Source organism: Raphanus sativus, chromosome 6 (genome assembly GCF_000801105.2).
Source record: "Raphanus sativus cultivar WK10039 chromosome 6, ASM80110v3, whole genome shotgun sequence".
NCBI classification, from domain to species: Eukaryota; Viridiplantae; Streptophyta; class Magnoliopsida; order Brassicales; family Brassicaceae; genus Raphanus; species Raphanus sativus.
Window position 1 is genome coordinate 1,578,487 of NC_079516.1, and position 25,879 is coordinate 1,604,365.

The following is a 25,879-nucleotide window of genomic DNA, read 5'->3' on the forward strand; positions in this document are numbered from 1 at the left end:
TTTTCTCTCTATAAAAATGAGACACGGTCAGATACATAGAAGTGCTTTTTGATCAAAACTTGATAGGTTTTAAGATTTGATAAATATTTAAAATGTATTTGTCTAAATCTGATGTTTTGGAAGCTTGATATACTTTTATCATTAATGAAAGTAATGATATATTTTTAGTTTATAAAGAAATTTATATTTTCAAGTTTCTCATATTATAATGATCAATAATCTTGGTATATATAATATATATATGATAGATAAACAATATAAAGAATTATCTTCAAATCCTAGCATAAAGACCAAAAAATTGGTTCTTTACAATTTTGCTAAATTTTTCATTAACTTCCTTTCAAATACAAATACAACAAAATACACCGAAAATTGAATAATTCAGATTTTTAATGGAATTAGAAAATCATTAAACTAAATAAGGGGGGGTTATTGGTAAAAGAATTTCAGAGAAGTTATTAAATTTTGAGATTCCATTGTTATTGGTTTATGAATTTTTAAAATCTGAGTAGAATCCATTGTTATTGGGGTAATGACTTTTAAATTTCACTTAAAATCCTTTGTTATTTGAAAAGTTTAGTTTTCATTGATTTTGAGATTCTATTAAAATCTATTGTTATTGGGATGCAAATTTTCTTTGTTTTAACTCATAAGACTCAACTTTGAGAATATCATCTATACCCATAAGATTTTTGAAATCAATGTAATAAAATACACTCACATACAAAAACATACAAAATTAAAGAATGAAATAATACAAATCACAACTTTAACATAATACAAATCACAACTTTAAAAAATAGAAAATAAATATTAAAAATTAAAAAAAAGTAAAAAAAATTAAAATAGTTTTATTAAAACGTATTTTTAATTTCAAAAAGAATTGAAGAAAACAATTTGAAAAAAAATCGTAACCTTTTATATAAAAAGTTAAAATTTTAAAAACATATTTCAAAATCATATTTCAAAATTATAAAAAAAAACATTTTATTTATTTATTATTTTTGTATTATTTATATATTAAGAGGATATAATAGCATTTTGCCTCTTTAATGATTGAAATGATTATTTTCACTTTTTTGTACCACTATTAATTTCTTACCTTAAAAGTTTAACAATCAATAGGATTCTATACACAAATTATGAAAATCTATGTGTAAAATTTATTAAATCCTTTTAACTTGTAAAATCCTCTCAACTATTAAAATCATCAAAATCCACAAAAAATCATAATCCAATAACTCCCCCTAAGACTATAATTTATAGGATTTTAGAAAATGATTACAAATATTTAAATATTTTTTTTCTTTCTTAAAGACTATTTTAACACCAATTTTAGATTTCGACAAAAGCAACATGGGAGACATAATCATAACAAAACAACCAAGTTACTACTACTACTGATGATTCCAGGTTCTTAAACAAAGATAGAAGCATAACTTCTCTTGGTTCTTAGAGTCATTGTACTCTCCATATTCTCCATATTCTGCATCAAGATTTGGTTGTACACTTCTTTGATCTTTTTCATCTCCTTTTCCAACTTCTATTTTCCTTTATCATTTACATATTCAAAATAGTAACAGAATGTTGCGACTATAGTAGCATGGCGTAGGAAGGGTAAAAATGAGGAGCGAACATCTTTTATGACTGAGGTGAATGATATATCTTCCTCGTGTACAAAAACCGAACTAGTTGTTAAACATGAAAAGTGACTGGATACATTATAGAAAAACTCACCTTAGTAAATGAAATTTTATTCTCTGGAAACTTCTCTAAAGTAGCCGAGTATTTGGAGATGATCGCTTTTCAAAACTAGAAAAAAAGTCAGCCATAATTAGAAGAAAGATGAATTTTCTCTTGTCAGAGCTGTGACTCTCATTTCTTGCAATAGTCACCTGGGAATAATGTTAAAACATTGTAAACGGAAAAAGAGAGATATATAAAACAAAGCCAGACAAGAGATTCGTCACTTTAATTTGATCAATTTCCTCTTTAGATATATGATCTATGTGGCCCATATCATGATGACTTAGCTTGCTGCTAAGTAAGCGCCACACTGAAGAATTGAGAGATCAGGCTAACGATGGCGTTTGCACCTAGTTCAGCTGAGCACTAACGGTGACGTTTGCACCTAGTTCAGCTAAACACTTGAAGAAAGCCTCGGTTTCTTTCAGTTTCAAACAAAAAACAAAAGTATTTGTCAATGAAAACCAATTTGTTATTATAAAATAAATAAATTAATTAATAAACAAACAAACCTCTTGAAAACTATCAGACGACAACTCTGTTTTGTATCCACCAGAAAACGCAGCCACTTAGATATTTTCAATAAACAATGATTATATCTGAAACACACATCACAATCGAATTAAAAAAAATGCACAAAACTTATATTTGTTTTCTCCAATTGAGTTATAATGCTCAATGGTACCATCTTCAAAATCATTCCTGGAATAATTTGATTCTTCTAGAGTTTGACAAAAGAGCTTTATGACATAAATTTTGTCGCTGTCAAACTTTAAAGTATCAGTTAGTAACATATAAATTCTAGATTATTACTTTAATCCCATCAATTTCCTTAACATATATAAAGCATAAATGGCTCTGATCATGAGGACTTGGCCTACTTAGTTTCAACTGGTTTAACAATTAGAAACAAGGTCAGATAAAACATATAAGAAAGTTTAAGCGAGATTAAAACACTTACAAGAGGGACACTCTCAGCCATAATATGCATAAATGGTTCATTTCAGACTGAAATTATTTCTACATATGGACATCAACCTATCGAAAAGGAGGTTAGTTAGCTGTATATTTAATCCAATAAGTGTTTCATCATTAGGTTAAACTCATGTGTGCTTATCAAGTATCAAGAAGCAAAAGATTTGCTGCTAACAATGATATTTGCATCTAGTTCTGCTAAACACTTGAAGAAAGTCTCGGTTTCCTTCAACTGCAAATACAATCAAAAGGATTTGTCAATGAAAACCAATTTGTTATTATCAAATAAATTAATTAATTAATAAACAAATCTTTTGAGAACTATTAAACAACTTTGTTTTGTATCCACCAAAAAAGGCAGCCACCTAAATGTTTTCAATAAACAATACTTATATCTGAAGCAAACAACACAGTCAAATTTAAAAAATCCACAAAAACTTACATTTGCATTCTCCAATTGAGTTATAATGCTCAATGGTACCTTTTTCAATGCACAAATATTTTTTTATATATATCTATAGCTGGTTGATCGACATTATTTTGGTCAAAATTGATTTCGGTTTGAATTTGATAGTTCGTGTCTTTATTTGAAATAAATGTCATTTTACAATAATAACATCACGATATCAAAATTTAGGTAGAAAAGGGTATGACGAAAATTGTTAAGGTTTACCATTTTCTACAAATAGCTGTAATGTTTTTCTTTGTTATTGAAGCTTTTTATTAGATTTATATTGATAATTTTGTAAAACATTACAAATGTTGGTAGAAGATGTTAATATCTCATAATTAATGTCTTTTAATATTTTTCTGTTTCAAAATGTATGATATTTTAGATTTTATACACAATTATTAAAAATTTATTTATGTATAAAAATATTATTAAAATATAAATGTAAATTATTCAACCAACTATAAAATAGATTACAAAATATTTTAGCTACAAAATTTTTAATAAAATTAAGAATTACTTATAAAATAAAAATATGTTACATATTAAAACATCAAAACTCTCTAAAATATCATACAATACAAAATAGAAGGAGTATTAAATATTATTTGAACTTTAAAATTTAACAAGTATTAGTATCATTATACATTTTATTGTATATATTTAATAAAAATCTATTTCAATTTATTATTATCAACAAAATTAAACAAAATAATATATTAGTTACTTAAAGGCAAACCGATTAGTTTTTCAATATGGGTGAAATTTTTTAAACGACACTAGATCTTGATCCGCGCTTTGCAAGCGTTTAATATTTTAGGATGCAAAATTCCACTAATAACTTAACAAATCTTTTGTTAATTTGAAAGATTTTGTGTATTTAAAATATTTTTTGCATTTAAATCAGTGTTTTTAAATTCAACCCGAACCTGTGACTATACCGGTTAATCTGGTGATCCGACAATTCAATTTAGGTTTTTAAAAATATCTATTTGAAAAAATCACTAAACCCCGAGACTAACTGATTGAACTGATGGATGACTGATATGTAATCTAATTTGATTTAAATTGTTATAATTTCATAATTTGTAATTTTTAGTCCAAGTTTTAAAGTTTATTGTTTTACGGTTTATGAAATTATGACGTCCATACAAAATTTTAATAGAGAAAGCGGTAGATATAAAATAATTAAGTTTAATTATTGTGTTGTTTGGAAACATTAATATGAATATAAAATATATGTATATATATATTGTTTGAAAACATTAATAGTAATATAAATAACAATTATATTGTTTGGAAACATAAATAGTAGTATAAAAAAACATTAGTGATTTAATGTACAGTAAATTTAACTATAAAATGGAAATATATATTTAATTTAAAAACGGTTAGATCCTACACAATGTTTGTTTCTGTTTAAGGCCATGTTCCTTTCTCGAACGCAGCGGTAGAGACCAGCAACCAAAAAATAACAAGTATGAGAGAGAAATTTCATGTAGTTGTTGTTACGGAGTCGCCGCCCGTAATGATCGCTGGTCTTCTTTTCTGGTTTTTTTGGCCGCTGTTTAAATCAGCGTCTCCTGCATACACCTTATGGTGTCGCTAGCGGCAGAAATTAGGATCTTCCAACACTCCTTTTTCATTGGTTGCTGAGCTGTTCTTTAGATCTCTTTGATATTTTTGGTCGCTGGTTTTGAACGCAGCGTTCCGAAAACGAACAGGGCCAAAAGTGAAGATAGATTTAACTAGAGGGAGTCTTGACAAATAATAGAAAAACAGAGGGAGTCAATGTAGTTAACAAAAGTTACCAGTTATTAAACATTAATGCAATTACAACGACTACAAGACTTCACAGTTAACAAAGCAAATCCAACAGTAATTGATTCAAAGCTGGAACATGAATACAAACACTTCAAGGATTGGATCCAAAATGGTTTCTCTGGTTTGATCTTGGATCAACTCTTGGCGACGGTGCACTGTATCCACTCAGCATCTCTCTGATATTTGAGTACATCACTGACTGTGACGCCTCACCACCACCACCACCACCACCACCACCATTTCCACCACTTTTTTCTTGCTCTTTCAACTTCTGAAACAGATACTCTTTCTCTGCCTCCGCCTCGCTCAGCCTCTGTTTCAAGTAGTTACTCGCATACTCCTCCTCAGTCCTCTCCTTCTTCGCCTTCACGATCCTCTCCAGCCTCTCCGCTTCCATTTTCGCCTCGTTCGCTTTCAGCTGAAACATCTCCGCCTCGGCTTGTTTCAGCCTCACGATCCTCTCCACTTCCTCTATCTGCTGTTTCTTCTTCTGCCTCTCCATCTTCAGCTCCGCTACTTCTTTAGCTTTCTCCTCCATCTCTCTCTCGCATTCCTCGAGCCCCATCCTCGCTTTCTTGTACATCCTCGTCTTCTCCTCCCCCACTATCTCCATCTTCCTCAGTGTCTCCTTCACAACTTCGGCGATTCGGTTGCACGCGTCTTGAGGTGCTATCATCCCTCCACCTTCTCCGTTCTCAAGGCTCTTTGGCGAGTCCAACTCAATTTCTTCACTCACAAGAAAAATGGTCAAGACAAAAGAGAAACTTTATAAATTAATACTCCATAAATAAATTGATGAACACAATAATTAATATGTTTTTTCCCGTTAAAATATGACATACTCGATAAAATAATAAGATAATAATATTTCAAAATTTTTTATAAACAATCCTATAAAAATCATAAACTAATAATTATAATATATATAAATTTTATATGCTTTACCTTGGAAGAACATGAGTATCAACTTGGCAGCTGTTGCTTCAGCCAAGCCACCTTTAATCTTATCAATAATCTCCTCACACTTCCAAAACAGTTTCCTCCCTCTGGTATCTTCACTCCCACGGAATATCCTCCTCACGAAATCAAGCTCCTTCACCAAAGCTTCCCTGTCCCAGTTCGGCACACAGTGGTGAAACACGTCTTTAACCCAACCGAGCAGCTCAGAAGTACGGTTGCAGGCTCGGCACTTGAACAGCATCTCCCCCATCCCAGCTACACTCTTAGCCGAGACTCCCATCGAGATCTCTCCCTCCCTGATGGCACAGTCCGTATGCGTCCAGTGAGAACACACGTCGCATCCGATCCAGCGGCACGTGTCGACAGCAAAGTCGAACTTGCTGCAGATCACACACATGCAGAGGTTGCAGAAGCCTTTCCTAGTGGCACACATCTCGCAGGAGCAGTCGTCGGCGGGGAGCTCGTTTTGGCAACCTAAGTTTCTGCATCGTCTGTACAAGAAGATCTCGATGAGATTGGTCTGAGAGAGGTTCATGTTCGGATGCAAGAACGTTTGGATTTTAGTCTTTATCACCACGAGGATCACCAGCTGCACTCTGTGAGCCCTCACGAGCGTCTTCGAAGTCAGATCCGAACGCGTCTGAACGATATTCTGCAGGAACATAAACTCTTCGCCGGGCTGAGAACCGTTTCCATCGAGGATAGCTTTGAGCCCGTTCTTCAACTCCTCGAGATACACTTCTGGTAGACGTTGCATCCTCTCGGAGACTAGCTCCACTCTCTCTCTAGCTATGTCGAGTAGAGACACCTTGTCGGCGACTGTGACTGACTTCCCGCTGCTCTCTGTCTTCTTCGGCATGATGATGGGGTTTGAGGTCGGCCAGGTCTCTTGAGAGCTGGCGCTCTCGGCTGGTGATTCGCGGACGATGATGCCGGAGCTGGAGCGTGAGAGGTGGGGTGGATCTGAGGATGCGAGGGAGAGAACGGTTTGGAGCTGCTGCTGCTGCTGGCGTGGTGGTAGCATTTGGTGTGGGAGGTTGGATCCTGATGATGTTCCCATCAAATTAAAAATGTCCTGCAAAAGAAAAGGGGAATTACATTTTAAGTTAAAAAAAAAAACAAAGGAGAAACCTTTCAGACACACAGACAATCTAAAGTGAAGTGACCATAACATCTGTAAGAAGTACGATTCTAACCAACTAAAATGACGTTTTTGAGCTTATAAAAAAATTGAGTCTTTTCATCCAGACACTCACACCGACATATGAAAATCACATCCTTGTTGTTCAATTGAGCTGAAGATCAATAATCACTAGTGGAAGCTCAAAAAAACATAAAAGACAGGACAGACTAAACACAAAGCAGTGTCTAGAATGAAAGTTCAAAGAATCTGTCTGCGACGTGGATTGAACGCTAGAAAAGTCAAACACGAATCTTTTTTAAATCGGGAGTTAAAAGATGTACAGACATAAAACTGAATCAAACCCTCAAAACCACGATTTAGAGAGTTATCAACTTTCTCTTCAGGAAAAAAAAAGGACTAAAAGGACTCACCGGAGAGATGAATGGAGAGCGTTACGAGTCGCGGAGGACGAAGAACAATTGGTGTGAGAACCCAAAGGGAAAGCTTAAGACTAACAAATGGAAACTTCTTATCTTTTTTTTATTAAAAACTAAATAAAGTCGTACAGCTGCCAGTTAGTAATACATAACGGTAACCTGACCAGCCGGTGACTTGTGTTGACTTTTGAGCGGAATGTATCTTCCCAACGCGTCGGGCCCCCGTCTCAAACCAATCCAATTCATACGCAAACAACGCCCTTGCATTTAATTTTAAATCACCGGGAGTCCCGGAAAGTTTTAATATTGTCCAATTAAACCCCAAAGATCAAACCTCTCGGTTCTTCTTATTACATCCAAACAAGGAAGTTACTGAAAACAAGCACAACATTCTCAATCTGTCTAATATAGCTTACAGAAAATTATTGACTCATTGGTCATTGTTGCTAGATTAAGAATTCTCGAGTTCTACTTATGTTGCTGCTATAATAAAACACGAAACAATATGATATGAGAAACTGAGAATCGTAGCAGGACAGGGATATTTTTTTAGGCCTCTGTTCATTTCTTCCCATCCACTTCGACTGGTTCAACCACTTCAGCTTCTAACAGCTCTGCATTGTGAGTTTGTGTCATATGCTGCTGTGCCTGGACCTCGGGGCTTGACCATTTCCCGGAAAGCGCCGTATCCATCATCTCATATATCTTTCCACCGAGCTCTGCTGGATTCTCGGGCTGTACGTATTCAGAAACAACTAAGGTTTTTACTGATCTCATTTTAAGGAAAGAGAAGGAAAGAACGTTTTGATATTAGACTGCACGTAAAGGCTTACCGTGAAACCACTAGAAACTAGTGCTGCATCATACATAAGATCTATGGCTTTCATCGCTTCTTCATCATTTGGGTTACTCTTGTAAGCAGCCTGTGGAAACAAGAAAAAAAAATTACGTCAATATCGAAAGCGGCTTTTAAATTTATTCTGATAGCCAAGAAAGTCCAAGTGATGATGATTGGTGACTTCACATTTATGTTCTTGATAATCGAGTGGTCAGGATTGATCTCAAACACTCTTCTCCCTTTCATGAACTCGAGGCTTGTTGTGTCACCAGCTGACTGGGCCTTCATTAGCCTGCCCAGATAACATATTCTCTGTAAGTTCACCAGGAAAAACCATCGGACAAAACAAGTTCTCACTTAGTCAAAAGGTTAATCTTACCTCTCCATATTGGCTGACCAACCAAATTTACCAGATACAAGAACACAGGGGGATGAACTGAGACGGCTAGAAATTTGAACACTGGCAACCTTATCGCCCAATCGTTTCTTTATCCAATCACATGTCTGCCCAAACTCCTTTTTGGCAGCTGCCTCTTTCTCCTCATTCTTGTCACCTGTCAATACAGAGAGTGTTACTATGCGACTCAGTGGGATTACAGAACATCCCAAATCAAGGGATTATTGCATCAAGCACTTGCCTAGGTCTAAGTCTTCCTTGCTGATGTCGATAAAGTCCTTATCCTTGTAAGATTTCAAGCTCTGTATGGCAACTTCATCAATGGGTTCTACCAGATACAGTACCTATAATCAAACAACACAGAATTATCAATCACCTATTCATCTCTGAATCAATAGGAATATTTGCAAGGAGGTAGGAAGTGTTACCTCAAGCTCCTTCTCCAGAAGCTTCTCGAGGAAAGGTGCATTCTTAGCACTTGTAATGCTGTCGGAAGCAATGTAATATATAGCTTTTTGTTCAGCTTTCATATTCTCGACGTACTCATCCAAACTGATCATGTCGTTCTCACTCTGGGAGGAGAAAAATCGAAGCAATGGAGCTATGCGCTTGTGGTTCTCGCGGTCCTCGATGCATCCCAATTTTAGATGTTTGCCGAAATTATCCCAAAACTTTTCATAGTCCTGTGTAAGTAAACAGTGTAACAGTGCCATTCTCATTAGTCAGGAATATCATCACCAGAACATAGCAATGATAAGTAACAAAAGAAAGAGATAAATGTTCTGACACATACTTCTCTATTTTCACTCAAGGAAATCCCCAAAATCATATCAAAAGCTTTCTTCACCAGACGTTTCTTCATGATCCGCACCTTTGAGACACAAAAGAAAAACGTAAGGTTAACAATAAATGACACTTATACCAAAGCAGAACAGACATATATCTTGAAGTCTTTGAATCAAAAATGGATATCATCAGCACTTACAATGCGGCTTTCTTGAAGAATTTCACGGGAGACATTAAGTGGGAGATCGTGTGAATCCACAACACCCTTAATGAAGCTCAAGTACCGAGGAAACTATTAACAAAGCACAAAAGAATTGGATATCAATACAAAATAGAAATACAGGTTTCTTGATAGACCACACCAACAGAAACTATTCTCACCAGCTCCCCGTCAAAATCATCTGAAATGAATACTCGCTTGACATAGAGCCTGATGTTCTTTGTCTTTTGATTAACCACGTCATCCTTCCCCATTGGTGAAACAGGTGGCACGTAAAGGATAGACCTAAACTCGACCTCACCCTACAATAAGGGCATTATCAGTACGATAATTTAAGAACAATCTATCAATAGTGGATCAACGTGGTGTCACCATTTTCAACAGATACAATGCATAATCTGTTTCAGGTTTTTTTCATGGAGACGTACTATTTCAACAGATGTTTACCTCTGTTGTGAAGTGGGATGATGCCAATGGGTCCAAATACTCGTTGAAAGTTTTTCTGTAGAACTCGTTGTACTCCTCTGTAGTCACCTCCTTAGAGTTCCGAAGCTGCAATAAAGAGAAAAAACTCGTAAAATTGATTCCAATTTTTCATTCTGAGTACCCACAGGACACATCGAGCAGTCCTTACCCAAATGGGCTGTGTCTCATTAGTAAGCTCCCAGTCCCAGTATCTCTCAACAACCTTCTTGGTCTTCTTTTTTCTCTGTTAATAAGTGAAAAGAACATGAACTCTTTAGCCAACTATCCCTGCACATCTAGCTATTCTCTGATTCTGATCAGAGTATTTATCTGATGCTGATCGAGACAATTCTAAGAAGAGGCAAAAGGAAGCAAGTATACCTCAGTTTGATCATCCTGGTCATCTTTTTTTGACTCGTCTGGGTCATCTTCAACTTCAACCTGTATAAGAGAGAACGACATAATGCAAAGCCGGTCAATAAGATATGAATCTTAGTTGTGTATGGCGCAAGTTTCCCTTGAAGACTGAGCAACTTGGGCATTTATGCGATACTAAAGTTTAAATATATGCCATCACGATGATCATACCTCTTTTGTGTACCCTTTTTCCTGCCACGTGTATATAGGGAAAGAAACAAACTGAGAATAGTTTTTCACGAGCTTCTGAACCCGCTCTGGATCAGCAAATCCTTTGTCATCCGGCTACATTAGGCACCCACAACAAAAGAGCTTAGGATGAAGGGTCTTTTTATTACAAAACAAATACTTCAGTTGAGCTACATAATAAAATACCGAAGCATATAACGAACCTTAAGATGCAAAGTAATACGTGTTCCTCTAGGAATGATTAACTGAGGATCAGTCTCTTCCTTAATGGTATAACTGCTTGAACCTTCTTCTCCCTCCCATACATATTGCTTATCAGACTTTGGGCTCTTCGTTGACACAGTAACCTTCAAAAAATATAGATAAATGATACATTAGTCAGTTGGTGAAGATGTGAGCATATCAACGATCATATTACACCAATATCTTAGCGTACCCGATCTGCAACCAAGAAGGCTGAATAGAACCCCACACCGAATTGACCAATTAAATTATTGTCACCACCAGCATCCTTGTTATCCTGATATTATTACAAAAAAAAATGCTTAATTGTCAGTGATTCCGATGTAAGATTGGGAAATAGTAGAATCAGAAAGACAAAGTAGGACCTTTAAAGATTTCAAGAACTTGGCAGTTCCACTTTGCGCAATTTTACCAAGGCAGTCAACTAACTCTTCTCGTGTCATACCTATACCTGAATCACTGGAAAAAGGCACAGACAACGTCTTAAATCCCCTACTCAGTACTAAAATTAAAAAAAAAAATCATACTTTCAAAAAAAGAGAAGCTATAGTTAGTGACTTACGTGAGGGTTATTACTCCATTCTCCTTGTCTGCATAGATGCGAATATCAAGATCAGCAGCATCCTTTGAAAGCTCAGGGTTTGTAACGCTTAAATAACGCAGTTTATCCAATGCGTCACTAGCATTGCTGTTGGGAAAACAAATACATGTAGATTGTCAAAAAAAAACGAACATAAGGAACTTAATTACTAAAACACTTTTAAAAAAAAATCAGGAGAGAGGATATACCTGATAAGCTCCCGAAGAAACACCTCCTTGTTACTGTACAGACTGTTAACGATTAGGTCCATGAGGCGACTAACCTGTCATTTACATCAAAACATCAGTAAGTAACCACACAGACTTGATCACAAACATCAAGCCAACTAAACAAACAAACAAACAAACAAAAAGGAACGTACTTCAGCTTGATATTCGAATTTCTCAGCGGGAGGGGGAGGAGGAGGAGCCTGAGAGGAAGAGTCTGATGCTGCAGCGGTGGATTCGTAGCGGTTTCCAATAAACCAATTGGTTTTCATGTTCAAATGAGCCAAGGACTCACTCTTCCTGCACTTTCCATCGGTTAAGGACGAGTACCATCTCGATTCAGTGTCCCCTCTCTTCACATCCTAAGAAAGAATAAAAAAAGAAAAAACTTAATCCAGTTACTCAATAGCGAAATCTGGCAGTGTAATTCAGCAATGAATTGTTTTTTTTTTTTGGTGAACTTTCTGATCATACGAAAGCCAATTGGATATTTAACAGTGACTGAGATTCAGAAAGTAACAATCTTTAGACCAAATGAAGGGGAAGTGAGGATGATACCGTGGTAGATGGGGAAGAGCGGGAGATCGAAGTCCCTGCGGCGGCGGCGACGCGGAAGCTTCTGTCGCCGGAGCGAAGGAGATTCGAGACGGAACGCTTCGAGAGCCTGAGCATAGTTCGCAGCTTTTAGAAAACGATGGAGGATCCGATCCTTTCGATATTGGGAGCAATGAGCAAAGAAGAAACGATTGGCGGAGAGAGAAGGTTTTAGTAGGGTTTTTGAGCTGAAAGGCGAAGCTTCTCGATATGAATGTGGTCTAGTTACGGTTTAGTGCTAATTACAATCGAGATAACGAATCCGGTCCGATTGTGAACCGGGATGGAGTTTTTTTTTTTGTTAACAAACCCCAAATGGCCAACAATATGGCTTTTGGACAAGTACTGCCTCACCATGTCAGGAGTCATAAATGGGGCATCGTCGTGATGAACCGGTCCCTCTTCCTATGTTGTCGTTTTGTTGTCTATAACCATTCATCATGTAACCTAAACCATTGGACAAGTTTTATTTTATCTCTTCAAGGGTTTTTGACATATGTATAACCAGATTACGACATCATCGTGTTAGTCATACTATTATCTGCCACATAACATATTTGAACAAGCCATATGCTTAAACATCTGAGAGCAAGCTCTGTATACAACCAAAGTAGAAAACTATAATTTTTCCCTTCTTGCAAGACTTTAACAAGCCAAAACAGTTTTTTGGCTCCAATTTGTTTTTTTTTCATAGTGCATATAGCTTTTATCTCTACAAACAAACTCAGCCCAAAAAAAGAAAAAGGAAAAGAAATGGATGAGAAGAGAGACAAGTAGGTACATAAAGAGAGAGCCAACGTGTAATTGTCAAGATTCAAGCTTTAGAGATACAACTCGAGACTGTCGATTGCGCTTAGCCGCCTTAACAAAGACTACCGAGAGACAAGACGGTGCCCACCATGGCCTTCGAACTCTCTGCTCGCCTTTCAAGCAAGCCACTGTCAAAAGAAACACACATTTTTTACTCCAAATTTTCTGCAGCAACTTCAAAACTGAGGAATGGGATAAGAGAGAGAGAGAACCTTTGATCCTTCGGAGTTCTTTGCAGAGGGTGATGAAGTCTCCCCATTTCATGTGATGCCTCCTTATGAAATGAAGGATCTGTTCGGTTGTAAACACAGACATGCTTTCTAGATATTCTCCATTGACGCCGTTTTCTTTGAAAATCAAGCGGTAGCTCCCAAGGTGTATCTCCTCAAGCCAAGATCCAACATCCTGTATAAGTAAAAAGAACAAAAAAATCTCCTCATCTACAACTACAAGTAACCCACAGGACACAGAGTACAGAAGAAAAAATCAATAACAGTGGGATCTGAATGAACTAAACCCATATAAGTGGACTAATTCTATCTATCCCTCACTAATCAGCAAGTGAACATAACCGAACACACCAGCGATGCCCTGAGGTAAAACCATCTCCGAGTAAATGTCCACATCAACAAAGACATATCCCACAAAGACTAGATGAGCAATTGAGTTTGGTCGATAAGTAGAAGAGGTGTAACAATTTGGAGCAAGAAACAAAAAGAAAAAAAAAAGTAATAACAATCAAACATGTTCCAGTTCTCAAGAATCATTATTGGATCAACAACAACAACCCATACTGCAAACTAGGATCATACCTGGAAAAGATCATAAGAGAATTAAATTGACTGAATAGTACAGATCAAAATTAGGAAACATGAATTCACAGGACTCTGCAAACACAGCAACAAACAACAAGTCTAACGAAAGAAACATGCTCAAAATTGAAGAGGTGTGATTGAATTTGAAATACCTCAACAGTCCAGATGAAGAAATCAAGAGGCTCGGGTGGATGATGATGATCTCTGCTGCTCATAGTAGTCGTCTCCTCTGCACAAATGTCCCAATACAAGTCGATCATTTTAGTTTACATGAAAACAAAAAAAGCTCAAAAAGAAAAAACAACATCAAATCCGAATTTTTTTTATTTTTTTTTAAAAGGAAATCACGAATTCGCTATCCGATTATAAAGAAAGCACGAAACTTTACCGAGGAGACAGCTGTAAAAGATCTGAAATTCAAGCTTTGATTTTTAGGGTTTCAATAGCGAGCGAGAGAGAGAGAGGAGACGATGATAGGTTGGGGACAAATGGGACCATAACTGAAACTGTGCTCTCTTTTTCTCTCTCTCTCTTACTCCACGCGCCACCGTCTCTCCAATTTTTATTTGAGTTGTTTTTAGTAATTGAAAATTAAAATTTGATTAAAAATCACAAATTGTCATGTAGTTAAGATGCTGTTAGTAAATGCCAAAGTGGCAAGTGACACTCTATCTGGTTCGCCTCTCTCAGATACTTTTCTTCTGTATATGTATGGAACAAAAATAAACTTAGTGGACATTAAGAAATGAAAAATATAAAATTCATAAGCTTTTTCAGACAAATTTAATTAGTACTCTTTTCCTTTTTTTCTATTCAGTTTATACCAAATGCTATTTAATTGGGAATGAAGCCAAGCTATGAAGGAAGAAAAAATGTATAGGATTTGGGAGAAAACAGTTGGATGTTTCAAAGTCATTAACCAAACTCAAAGTTGAGATACACGTGATCATCACTGGTCGTACTATACAGTTAATTTGACCTTTGGGGTGTAATCATGGACCACAAATCTTCTCTTCTTTCAAACTCCATCAAAACTCTCTTGCTGACCTCATCTCACTTCTCAATCTCTTCTCCCAAAATATCACAATCCTCTCATGTAACTTGTTCTGTTTTTTTTTCTCACTTTAAAGAAAGATCCATAAACAACGGAGTCGAAAGAGGTAAACACATAGCCTCATTAACAAGTAACCTCCCTTTTAAATTTGTAGACAAATTTAGTGTTAGCAAAACAAACAGTTTTAACACAAAGCATGGAAAATTAGAACGCATGGAGGATTGTTTTGATTAGCTAAACTGTTCTACAACTTAGATACACATAGGATTGATTCAAACATTTGATCGTTCCAAACATATCTCGAGCCTTTTGATTCCCTGAAACTCAAAAAAAGGACTGTAAAGTCAAGACTCGTCGTCTTCACAGGCCTCTGCAGCTGAAATCTTAGAATCAAGATTGTTCATCAGAGTCTCGGACACATGCTTAGCCACAGAGATCATGTCAAGGATGACGCTCGGGTCTAAACCAGACCCTCCTCTTTTGGTTAACCCACAGATATGTCCCGCCCGGTTCACGGATATAGACACGGCTGAGCTCATCTGAGACTCCTCTTCCGCTGTTGCATCAACTATGTAATGATTCCCCACCTGATAATAAACCAAAGACAAGAGCATTTATAATGGATGCTAATAAACTTTACCTTAAGAAGATGTCTATTGTGTGATTCAAACAATGCTTACTTTAGTTAACGTGACTATGACCGGGACACTGGAAGTGTCAAACTGTTGATACTCTTCGTCGCTGATGTCAATCTCTGGCTGCTCATCATCGGCTACTTCAGCTGAAACTTGGACTTTTGGTATAGCTGTGTTGGTTAAAGCAGCCTGAAGGGAAGCATTAGTCAACAAGTGTACCAAACTACCAATTTGCAACTTATCTTAAAACTACAAAACCAACTAAAAGACAAATAGACTGAACCAATCTACAATATCACTTAAACGAAAGACCCTTTCTCTGTACCTTGATGGCAGCACCAAGTGCATCCAATAGATTCCCATCGGAGCTAATGACAAGGCCATCTATGTAAAGGTCCCAGCAGACTCTTCCTTCTTTGATCAAAAGCGAAGATAGATTTATACCAGCCCCTGCAAAACCAAAAAGAAAGAAATTGCTATAAAAACATTACAAGCTGAAAAGCATAACAATTATGCAGGTTATAAAGAACATGAATTGCAAAAAACCTGCTCCACTTTTGCCGCCAAGAAGACAGATTTGAAGAGCCAAAGCAAGCTCAGAAGACAACTCCTCACCTCCTCTCCCCTGAGTAACACCAAGTTACCAAAGTATTAGAGACTTAAGACCATTAAAAGGTTGAGACTTTGAAGACAAATGTGATGAATATGATATAGACCACAAGAACTACAGAACACAAGAGCCAAAGACAAACAATATTAAAAAAGCTCACCCCGAAGGTAGGTTCTGCTGTTGGACTGCAATCAATGAAAACAGCAACCTTTCCTTTATCAGGCTGAAGAGAACTTGGCCTCCCAAGCTCAGCCTGCAAGTACACAAGACCACTGCCTTAACATTCATAACATTCATAGTAAAACAGTAACACTTCTCAGTTAACAATGACAGTAAAGAGAGAGGATAAAGGAAGTACCTTTACACTGGCAATCACATCAGTTCCACCTATCCTAACTCTAGCTGAACCATTAGCCTTAGAGCCAAACAAAACAGCAATAGAGAAAGTAAGCAAATCTGTTGAAACATAACCATCAGTTCTCGGAGATTTATTACAATTACCTGAGGAATAACACCGGTTTCGACATAGACGTCACGGTAAGTCAATCTTTTCCGACCATCAGTTCGAAGATCTTGAGCGATCCCACCTTTAATGAAGTTTTGCTCCCCAAACGAAACCCCCACCATTACTACACACAGACACAACACTCAGCTCTGTTTCTGAGTAAAGTACATAACTTTATGCAGCACAATAAAAAAAAAAGAGAATGTAACCAACAAATCTTATTTACCTTCCTTGAGAATTCGATAGAAGACAGCACTCTGAAGTTCCCCGGCGAACCGTAGCGGCGAGTTTTGGATTGGTTTAGGTTAAAAGAAGCAGTGACAACTTGCCGGTAGGGTTTAAAGATGGCGTGAACGTTATTATTGACTTTTATTAAGGGTAATTTCGTCATTAACTCTATTATGACTTTCCTTCACTCTTTTTTTATTTTCCTCTTAAACCGTCTGAGCTTTTGACCCCCAAAAAGACAGTCTCAGCTTTTTTTTTTATTTTCCTCTTATACTTCTGTTTGATAAAGAAAAAAAAGCTTATAATTTCTGTAAAGTAGACAAAGTGTTTTTTTTGGTCGAAGTAGACAAAGTGTATAAGTTGCTGATTCATAAGGGAACTCATCATGACTCATAAGCCCGTATGGTTCCTTCATCTAGAGTCTAGAGAGTTGATGTTTGGTTGCTTGCTTCACAATGCTAACATGTGCTCTCAAACAAATATATATTTAGCCATCATGCATGTTGTGTGTCTCTTTGGTACATATTCCTAACATGCAATTCTCAAACAATATATTAGCCAATAGCCATGTGTAAAAAGGTAGTGTGTATACAAAAGATGATGGTGAATGTTGGGTCCATAATAATCTTGTCCTCTCGCTTTTTCTTCCCAATATGCCCTTATCCTCAATCTAAGGCCTTTAACTCAATTAAACTGCAGAATCTAATTCCAGTTTTAGTCTTAATGAGAACAATAGTCTGATCTGAGACGTTGCATCAATAATATCATACTCTTGGGAGACAAGAAACTACTCTGAATCAGATTGTCATCCAACAACATAAGAAACAAGACAATACATTAAATTAAAAACTACAACAACCTGCTTATTTAACACAAGATTTTTTTACTACCCTTGCTTCTTATGGTTGCAAGCATTGCTTTCTTAGTCCTCCGAGCTTCTTCTGGTTTTCTGGTAACCAAGGCTTGAAAGAACCAACACGAGTAACATTCTTCAAGTAGAAGAAAAACCCACGCAGCAGCTTCAGTCTCGCCTTATCATCACCATCCACACGCCTGTATTCTTGATCGAAATCAGACACCTTCTCGAGATAGGATGGTCCCAAGTCAGAAGTCTCGTAGTTGCGTACTCTTCCCTTTCTCAGTTCTCTATATCTACTCACTCCTTTTTTCTCTGACACATCACCAGAGAGCCTCAGCAACTCTCTTTTATCATACGGTTTCTCCAGAAGATCCATCAGCTCTTTCGTAAACTGACAGTTTCTACCCTCGTCCTCTTCTGTAATATCTTTCTCGAGATCGATCACGGTCTTGCTCTTGGACACCACAAAAGGTGTACTTCCTCCACACGAGAAGGGAGAATCACTGACCATAATCATATCATCATCATCATCATCAGAACAAGACTCAATATCCTTTTCACTGGCCATTGTGGGAGTTGGAGGAGTTGGACCAGGTACTGTTGTTGAATCTTTAAGAGAGTCTACAAGCCATGTGAGGTAGCTCATGTAATCTTTATCCGCTACACTCTTCTTCCTTGACCCTACAGGTACTCCTTTGTTGCTTTGGGTCACTGGAACAGTCTCGGCTACATCCTTAGGTTCTGTAACAGCCCTTGAAGTCCCTGTTTCCTTTGACTCTGACATCTTCTTAGCTTTGATGTCTCTTTGGGTGGTGGTTTCTTGAGCTCTAACAAGCGGAAAATCCCTTAAAGTGTCAACCTTTGTTGTTGACTCTGACACTTTCCTAGCTTTGTTGTCTCGTTGGATGACTTCTTTGGCTCTAACATTGCGTAAAGTGTTAACCTTTGTTGACTCTGACATCTTCTTAGCTATGTTGTTGTCTCGTCGGATGGTGTCTTGAGCTCTAACCAACGGAACATCCCTTAAAGTGTTAACCTTTGTTGACTCTTCTGACACTTTCCTAGCTGTGTTGTCTCGTTTGATGGCTCTAACCAACGGAACATCCCTTGAAGTGTTATTAACCTTTGTTGACTCTGACATTTTCCTAGCTTTGTTGTTGTCTCCTTGGACGTCAACTTGGTTCCCTGAAGAAACCCTACCAGACTCTAACTCAGCCGTTTTCCTCTTTCTTCGTTCAGCAGCTCTGTTGTCTCGTTGAATGCTTTCTCGGATTGTAGTTTCCCTCTTTCTCTTCTGAGAAACTCTGCTCTTGATTGGTGGTTTCTTCTTCTCAGTACCACCACCACCACCAAGCTTTGAATCAGCACTAGAAAACTCGAAACCAAGATTACGAGTTTCAGACTCTCCTTTGTCATCATCAAAGGGAGGGAGAAAAGTGTTGTCGCCTCTAAGACGATGATCGAAGAAGAGCTTGTACTCATCATCGACCAATATAAACCGTTTGCATACACCGTCATTATCCATAGCTGAGAATCTGCGTTAGCAAATATAAGATCAGAGAGAAGAAAACAACTCTAAAAAGATCAAAACGTTTGTCAAAAGTGAAGGAATAAAAAGGATGAGAGAAAATGTAGAATCAGACATACATACCGTTTGATGCAGAGTCTGCTTTGTGAATACAAAACCAAAGAAGTTTCCAAAAGAGAGAAGCAATCAGAAAAAAGGGAACTAATGATATTTTAGGGTTTAATTACTTTTGTTTAAATTTTGAAATAATTAAAACGAAATTATGGAGTAAAAGGGAATATGAAGAGACGAGAGAAGTCACCACCATAAATAATTTAAACAAGAAAATGCAAATTAGAGTAAATTCCAGCCAACTACCATCCTGACTGAGAGCAGAGGTTCCATTAATGGTGTGATATCATCAATTGATAGATGTAAACATATGTATTGTTCAGTTGCTATCAAGTCTGACTAGCCTGAGTTCTCTTAAGAGTACATGTACTCGTGTTTGTTGACCACACACGTTATGTGTGCAAGAAATTGTTTTTTGTTTTATTTTTTGAAGATTTTTTTTAGATGCAATCCACCAGTTATACACAGAATATTGATGTCTTATTAATTGTTTGTTTTGATGATATTTCAGATTTACTAAATCATGCAAATATCATATATAAATGTTTTGGATGTTGATGGTTATTAACCAAATGATCCATCATCAAGAAACAAATGCTTCACTAGCTTATTGAGAAGCATTATTATGTTTCATAAGGAATAAAAGTCTGACTAAATAATCATCGCCACGAGTTAATAATTTCTTGAAAAATAACGCAAATCTTTCAGATGAACTACGGTTCTGTAAAAAAAGAGTTAAAGAATCTGTGGTACATTTTATAACTTACGAGGCAAGATAAATACTTAGGGGCTAAAAACAAAACCCTTAATAATAATAAACTCATTACTACTTTCTTTAGACACGAGACATGCCGAGTTTGCGTTCAAACAAACGACGCAGAAGATAAACCTGAAGGACACTTGCCCCTATCAATGCAAACGACTCGAACAAAGCTTTGTGTACTGCTCTTTTGCTCATGTTCTCGTTCACTAAAGTAATAAAAAAGAAGAAGATAAAACCATATTAATCTCTCTCGCAAAAAGAACCAAATGGATCTTATAGAAAAGAGAATGTTACCAATGGCTTGACGATCGGTCTGAGCCTCTAACCAATGCTGTTCAAACTGAATGTTGTAAAGAGCCTCCTCTAGCTTTGATATCTGCTCCATCAAGGGAGTGAAATGCTCTGCAACAAAAAAAAGAACCATCATCAAGACTTATAACTCAATCGAATTCAATGGTTTCGTGATCCTCACCGTCCTTTGCGTGCTGATCGTAGTAGGCAAAGTGACCGAGCTGCACATCGAAGTCGATGGTTTCGTGGTAAGGAGACTTGTTAGTGAAACAGAAACGGTAAACCCCTTTCTTCTGGACAACAAAGTCGTGCTTGGCACTGATCTGCTCCCTGAAGTCATGAACTTGTTCCCCTGTTGGCCCATGTATCTGTTACAAAAAAACACCAAATAAAAACCCTAATGGCCACAAGATACAAACTCTATAGAGAAAATCATTTTTTTCTATATCGATAATACAGAGCTAATAAAAAGGGTTTGAGTCATATATACCACGAGATCTACACCATCCTCGTTAAAATGCCACTGGGAATCAGACTTGATGACGACGAAAGAGACGTGAAGGGTGTCGCCTTCGTATTCAGCCTTGTGGGAGAAGCATTCTTCTCTGTCTATCACGAATCTAATCCCTAACGCTGCCTGGAAGCTCCAGGCGAGCCCTAATATTAAGATCGTAGCCTTCAAGCTCATCTGCCAACAGATAAAATATTGAATTAAATTCAATTTAAAAAAACGTAATTCAAATCCTTTTCGAAGCATCACTGATTATACGATAAATCCAAATTGAATTGATTCCGGTTTCGAATTTTACGAGGTGATTTGATTTCATTTCAGATAGAGAGAGTAAGAGAGATTTACCTTTAAAGGGTGATAGATAGATCGGAGTAAGAAGGAGGTGGGAGAGAAAGAGCGAGTTCGTTTCAGAATCGGACACGGTGTTATTCTGTTTTGACTGAAACACCCGACAAGCACCATCAACAATAAACGGCGTCGTGTTACCTATTTGGTCAGCGAGCTCACGTGGCGTGATGTAATTGGTTGTAAGATACCTTTAGACCATTGACATATTACCACGTCACTATATACCATATTAACAACTCCATAGACTAAAACGTTTCTTTGGGAGATAAAAAGTATCAAAACGTTTAACATCAAGCTCGATGATATTTAATTATTTATGTATTCTATAGACCAAGAAAAAAGTGTAAACATCGACAGAGAGATTGTACAACAGCAATACATACCAAATACATTTTTGCTGGAAAAAGGAGTAAATTATATTTTGAAGCACAATGCAGCAGCCTACCTTTAATAAAGCAGTTTACTCATTCAACAACAACACTCACTGCTTGAAGAAGTTTCTAATTCCACTAAAAAGGCGTAGAGCCTTCAGCTCACCGCTTCTTATATCTCTTAGTCTCCTCCTCAGAATCTGAACCCCCCCAAAAAAAAACAGAGTTTACAAAATATCATGGATGTATCCACACAAATTTTATGCTAGAAAGTGATTTTCTTACGTATTGAGCACGGTAGAGTATCCTACGCTCGCTGGTGGACAAGTCTACAGCTAGCTGTTTAAGAAACGCTTTTCTGTTCAGTTGTTTTGGAGATGTTATGTCCAAATCCATTGATCCACTTTCCTACAATTTATATAATGAGCAAAAAACAAAACCATAAGTTAGATGTAGAGAGAGCAAGACATTATATGTTTCTTAATTTTACCTTTAAAAATCTGCTGTACTTTGATATGCTTGTCTCGCATGAGTCTAGTATGAACTGCAGTGCTTCTTCCTCTAATTCCGGATATTTTAGATCCTTATTTGTTGATGATTTATTCGAAGCAGCTTTCGCCATCTGAAAATGGATAGATATTTAGGAATGAGATGGGAAGTCTCTTAAAGAAAAGGTTCATGATGGATTGAGTAAGCCAAACAACCTCTTCAAAGCTGTTAATCATATCTGGCGGGCTCACAACTAGATAAGCATATGCCATCAGCTCCAACGGCCAACCAGTGATTCTTACGGGGAAGCATTGAGGCCTGCCATGCCAGTGAGCAGTTAGTTGATCAAGAGAAATCTAACTAAAGCTTGAAAGGGAAAGAGTTTTCTGATTACGTGGATAGTCCGTGTTTCTTTAGAGCATCCAGCTTTTCCTTGTAACACTTGTCATTTTTTCTTAGTGACAGTGCCAGCTCTACTGAGTCACTAGGATTGGTTCCTTCTCTGGGTACAAACCCATATGATAGCAGCAGCTCTCCGTTTGATTTGTTCCCATACGATATGAAAACCTGCACAAAGGTGTCGTGTATTGAAACATATTTAGACATCCACTTTAACTTCAGTGCTCAAGTTTAGCTGAATGTAGACCAAATCCGAACATTTGAAATGATACAGAAGTGCAATTAGTTCTTGATTTAGTGGAGAATGAATCTATATAGGGTTTGTTTACCTGCTCACCTGGTTGATATGGTCGATCAGCTGTAAAGACAACTCCTTTTGAAGACTTATCATAATCCAGGTACGTCTCAACCTGTCCAAGTAGAGTTTGAATTTTTACTAACATATTAACTTAACCATTATAAGAGCTAATTTGGTTAAAAGGATGTGCAGAAGTACCTCACAGTTATGATTAAGCATATCTGCCCATGGAACTAAGGCAAATCTTCCATCCATAGATGGCAACCGTACCTGTGTTAGAAAAGTTTTAAGTCTGAATTGACAGAAACAAAAGCATGCAGCACACTCTTTCCTTGAAAGGAAAGAGATATGAAAAATAGCTTTAGGGTTGTAAGTGGTCATTTTTCTAGACTAAATAGTGCCGTAGACGGCTTTATGGTACAAGCAAGTCATGCAAGGATTAAAGAATAACTGAATGTCTGATGTTTCAATAAATACAGTTGCATCAACTAAAATGAAGCAGCAAATGGTTGCTTTTGATGAAGTGGTGCTTACCAACCGTGAGAATAGAATTCCGAAAGACCACTTAAACGTCTCATCATTGAAAACCTGCAAACCAAAGAATAGCAAACTCGTATACATCTTCACAATAAACTTCAAGATTTATAGAACCAAAACCACTTGCAAACACACAACAAGTGCACATTGCAAGTTTCAGAAATTAACACCTCCACAAAACAAAACAAAATAAAAAGTCTGACCATGAAGATTTTACTTTAGATTCTACAAATGGTTCTTCTTTTATTATATAATAAACTCAACAGGCGTTTGAATGGGAAACAGTAAGCTGTATACTCGTCTCTCAATTGTAGCAAAAAGGCATTAACAGTTTACCTCTTTAGGGAAAAGATGAGGGTGTTTGGAAAATATCCTGCTTCTTAAATCTTCATAGCTGGAGAAAAGAAAATGAAAAAGAAAGACATGAGCGGTGGCTAATGCAGGACACAACCATCAGTCCCCTATCTCCACCCACACACACAACAAGTGGCAGAGAGTGTATCAAGTAGCAAAGCAGAGTTCTACATATCACTAGCAGTTGAGAGAAATAAAGAGAATACAAAATCTCACGTTCCAACAACATTAGTGATTCTTTCAATTGCCCGTTCTCGAATCTGTGAAGCTTCCAAGTACATATCAAGCTCTGTCCGAGTCCTGCAAAACATTACAAAAAGACTCAAGACTAATGCCACATCAACCGGAAATAATATTTTCCAAGTTCACTCACTTACCAGTATAAAAGCGAGTAAGGTTGTCTGGGAAGAGCAGAGATATAATTAAACCATCTCGAACCCTTCTGAAGACTCGCTTCGCTTATAAGATAAGTAGCCAGCAAAGGCCAGTCCGGTACATCGTAACGCTTCATCACCTCACCAGCCTCACCATTAGTCCACACCTAAAAAAGAATCTTAAAGGTCATGACTTTATTATTGCAAAGTTGAAAGCTTTTTACTTAGTGGGACTTACGGAGTCAGCACTGATGACGAGGGAAGGAGGAACGAAGAGAAGCTTCTCTCCTTTTCTAAGATTCTGAGACGCGACGAGCCCTCTCTCTCCGACGTCGACTCTGTCGATGGCCATCTTCTGTGGCGGGAGGCCTGAGTCCGAGAGCCATCTCTGGAGAGAAGTGGCGTTCTCCACCGAGTCTATCTCGCAGCCCCACGATATGTTGTCCGGGAGATCCTCCGCGGCCCGTTTCGTGGTTGTCTCGCCGGTCGAAACAGAGCAGTTGATTGTTCCGGGACGGGGTTGTCGTGATGATGCTGGAAAAGAGATGGTTGGAGATGGGGTGCGGAGGTTGCGGAGTGTGGGGGAAGAAGATGGGAGGAGGGTTGATTGTAGAAAGTTCGAAGCTTTCGCCATTGGAGAGAAAGTGAGAAGAGAGAAGAGAGAAGAGAGAAGACGAGTGGCTATGCACACTCTGCTTAGCGGTAAGATTGTTGAGTATGGTTTGGTTCGGTTTGTTTTGGTTTAGTTTGGGTTTGGGTCGAAGACTCTTAGGGGACAAGTAAACTGACTGTCGATGGATGCAACGTGCAGCGAAAGTTTTTTTTATTTATTTATTAAGAGGAAAACCAAACTTGCAATTTTGCTTAAGGTTATAGACCTACTTTTAGATAATTTTTTTTGTTGTGAATATTAATATTCATTGAATATTTTGCTGTGCAATTTCTTTTTTTCTTTTGAGCAACTTTATATAGGTTAGTACAATTGTTTATCAACTTTTTCTATAAAGCGGAATGAATTTATTGGAAAACAGTATTAGATAGAATATACCCATTTTCTCTTTAGCAACATAGCTTAAAAATTATCTTTAATAATATGTATGAACAAATTTGATTTTTTGAGAAAAAAGTTTATAAAACATTGATTTTTGTAGATAGCATATTTTACTTGATAAAACAGTACTAAACATTAAACCCACTGATATATAAACATTGATTTTTGTAGATAGCATATTTTACTTGATAAAACAGTACTAAACATTAAACCCACTGATAAGTGATAACACACAAAAAATGAAAAATCTAATTTATATTCTTTTCGTTTTTTAATATAAGTCATTTTACACTTATGCACATAAATTAAGAAAATAACTATTTTTTAAAACGAAATCATTAATTGTTTACTTAACCATAATTCAACCAATAATAAAATATAATGTATATTGTTATTAGTCAAATAATATTAATTGTTAACAAATTTTACATAGAAAAATGAAAATAGTCATATAAAAAATTTGGAA

At 36.9% G+C, this 25,879-nt stretch overlaps 7 protein-coding genes across 8 annotated transcripts; all 7 read right to left on the bottom strand.

Annotated features, from left to right (window-relative positions):
- Positions 1–4,921: 4,921 nt before the first annotated feature.
- LOC130496044 (protein OBERON 1-like) lies at positions 4,922–7,658 on the bottom strand. Its single transcript, XM_056987788.1, has 3 exons — positions 7,511–7,658; positions 5,942–7,031; positions 4,922–5,722 (listed from the first exon to the last, which is right to left on the bottom strand). Exons 2-3 carry the CDS (start codon positions 7,014–7,016, stop codon positions 5,088–5,090), a joined length of 1,710 nt encoding a protein of 569 aa, XP_056843768.1. The 5' UTR covers positions 7,017–7,031; positions 7,511–7,658; the 3' UTR covers positions 4,922–5,087.
- Positions 7,659–7,842: 184 nt separating this feature from the next.
- Positions 7,843–12,660, bottom strand: LOC130496043 (heat shock protein 90-6, mitochondrial-like). The gene is made up of 20 exons (XM_056987787.1): positions 12,437–12,660; positions 12,034–12,240; positions 11,861–11,934; positions 11,634–11,759; positions 11,437–11,530; positions 11,265–11,348; positions 11,032–11,175; positions 10,811–10,924; positions 10,604–10,663; positions 10,392–10,466; positions 10,205–10,309; positions 9,919–10,059; positions 9,737–9,829; positions 9,545–9,622; positions 9,180–9,434; positions 8,993–9,095; positions 8,734–8,908; positions 8,541–8,646; positions 8,350–8,439; positions 7,843–8,251 (listed from the first exon to the last, which is right to left on the bottom strand). Exons 1-20 carry the CDS (start codon positions 12,548–12,550, stop codon positions 8,078–8,080), a joined length of 2,412 nt encoding a protein of 803 aa, XP_056843767.1. The 5' UTR covers positions 12,551–12,660; the 3' UTR covers positions 7,843–8,077.
- A 349-nt stretch (positions 12,661–13,009) lies between these two features.
- Positions 13,010–14,645, bottom strand: LOC130496045 (uncharacterized). 2 transcript variants are annotated; one of them, XM_056987790.1, is made up of 4 exons: positions 14,486–14,645; positions 14,250–14,326; positions 13,495–13,687; positions 13,010–13,410 (listed from the first exon to the last, which is right to left on the bottom strand). In XM_056987790.1, the coding sequence occupies exons 2-4, from the start codon at positions 14,310–14,312 to the stop codon at positions 13,280–13,282; spliced, it is 387 nt and encodes a 128-aa protein (XP_056843770.1). In that variant the 5' UTR covers positions 14,313–14,326; positions 14,486–14,645; the 3' UTR covers positions 13,010–13,279. The 2 variants fall into 2 exon arrangements, with proteins under 2 accessions (XP_056843770.1, XP_056843769.1); XM_056987789.1 differs by lacking the exon at positions 14,486–14,645 and having other exon boundaries at positions 14,250–14,372.
- A 703-nt stretch (positions 14,646–15,348) lies between these two features.
- Positions 15,349–17,281, bottom strand: LOC130496990 (uncharacterized). The gene is made up of 8 exons (XM_056989767.1): positions 17,128–17,281; positions 16,898–17,025; positions 16,755–16,811; positions 16,557–16,649; positions 16,333–16,411; positions 16,112–16,236; positions 15,832–15,975; positions 15,349–15,738 (listed from the first exon to the last, which is right to left on the bottom strand). Exons 2-8 carry the CDS (start codon positions 17,021–17,023, stop codon positions 15,496–15,498), a joined length of 867 nt encoding a protein of 288 aa, XP_056845747.1. The 5' UTR covers positions 17,024–17,025; positions 17,128–17,281; the 3' UTR covers positions 15,349–15,495.
- A 602-nt stretch (positions 17,282–17,883) lies between these two features.
- Positions 17,884–20,183, bottom strand: LOC108810463 (uncharacterized). Its single transcript, XM_056989497.1, has one exon. The coding sequence runs from the start codon at positions 19,511–19,513 to the stop codon at positions 18,029–18,031; it is 1,485 nt and encodes a 494-aa protein (XP_056845477.1). The 5' UTR covers positions 19,514–20,183; the 3' UTR covers positions 17,884–18,028.
- A 135-nt stretch (positions 20,184–20,318) lies between these two features.
- On the bottom strand, positions 20,319–21,682 carry LOC108809430 (transmembrane emp24 domain-containing protein p24beta2). The gene is made up of 5 exons (XM_018581569.2): positions 21,538–21,682; positions 21,172–21,369; positions 20,863–21,049; positions 20,685–20,792; positions 20,319–20,596 (listed from the first exon to the last, which is right to left on the bottom strand). Exons 1-5 carry the CDS (start codon positions 21,652–21,654, stop codon positions 20,463–20,465), a joined length of 744 nt encoding a protein of 247 aa, XP_018437071.1. The 5' UTR covers positions 21,655–21,682; the 3' UTR covers positions 20,319–20,462.
- Positions 21,683–21,840: 158 nt separating this feature from the next.
- On the bottom strand, positions 21,841–25,039 carry LOC108806589 (ribulose-1,5 bisphosphate carboxylase/oxygenase large subunit N-methyltransferase, chloroplastic). The gene is made up of 12 exons (XM_018578742.2): positions 24,601–25,039; positions 24,366–24,529; positions 24,205–24,288; positions 23,971–24,028; positions 23,632–23,685; positions 23,296–23,367; positions 23,129–23,209; positions 22,795–22,967; positions 22,616–22,718; positions 22,402–22,533; positions 22,197–22,319; positions 21,841–22,111 (listed from the first exon to the last, which is right to left on the bottom strand). The coding sequence occupies exons 1-12, from the start codon at positions 24,994–24,996 to the stop codon at positions 22,022–22,024; spliced, it is 1,530 nt and encodes a 509-aa protein (XP_018434244.1). The 5' UTR covers positions 24,997–25,039; the 3' UTR covers positions 21,841–22,021.
- Positions 25,040–25,879: the final 840 nt, after the last annotated feature.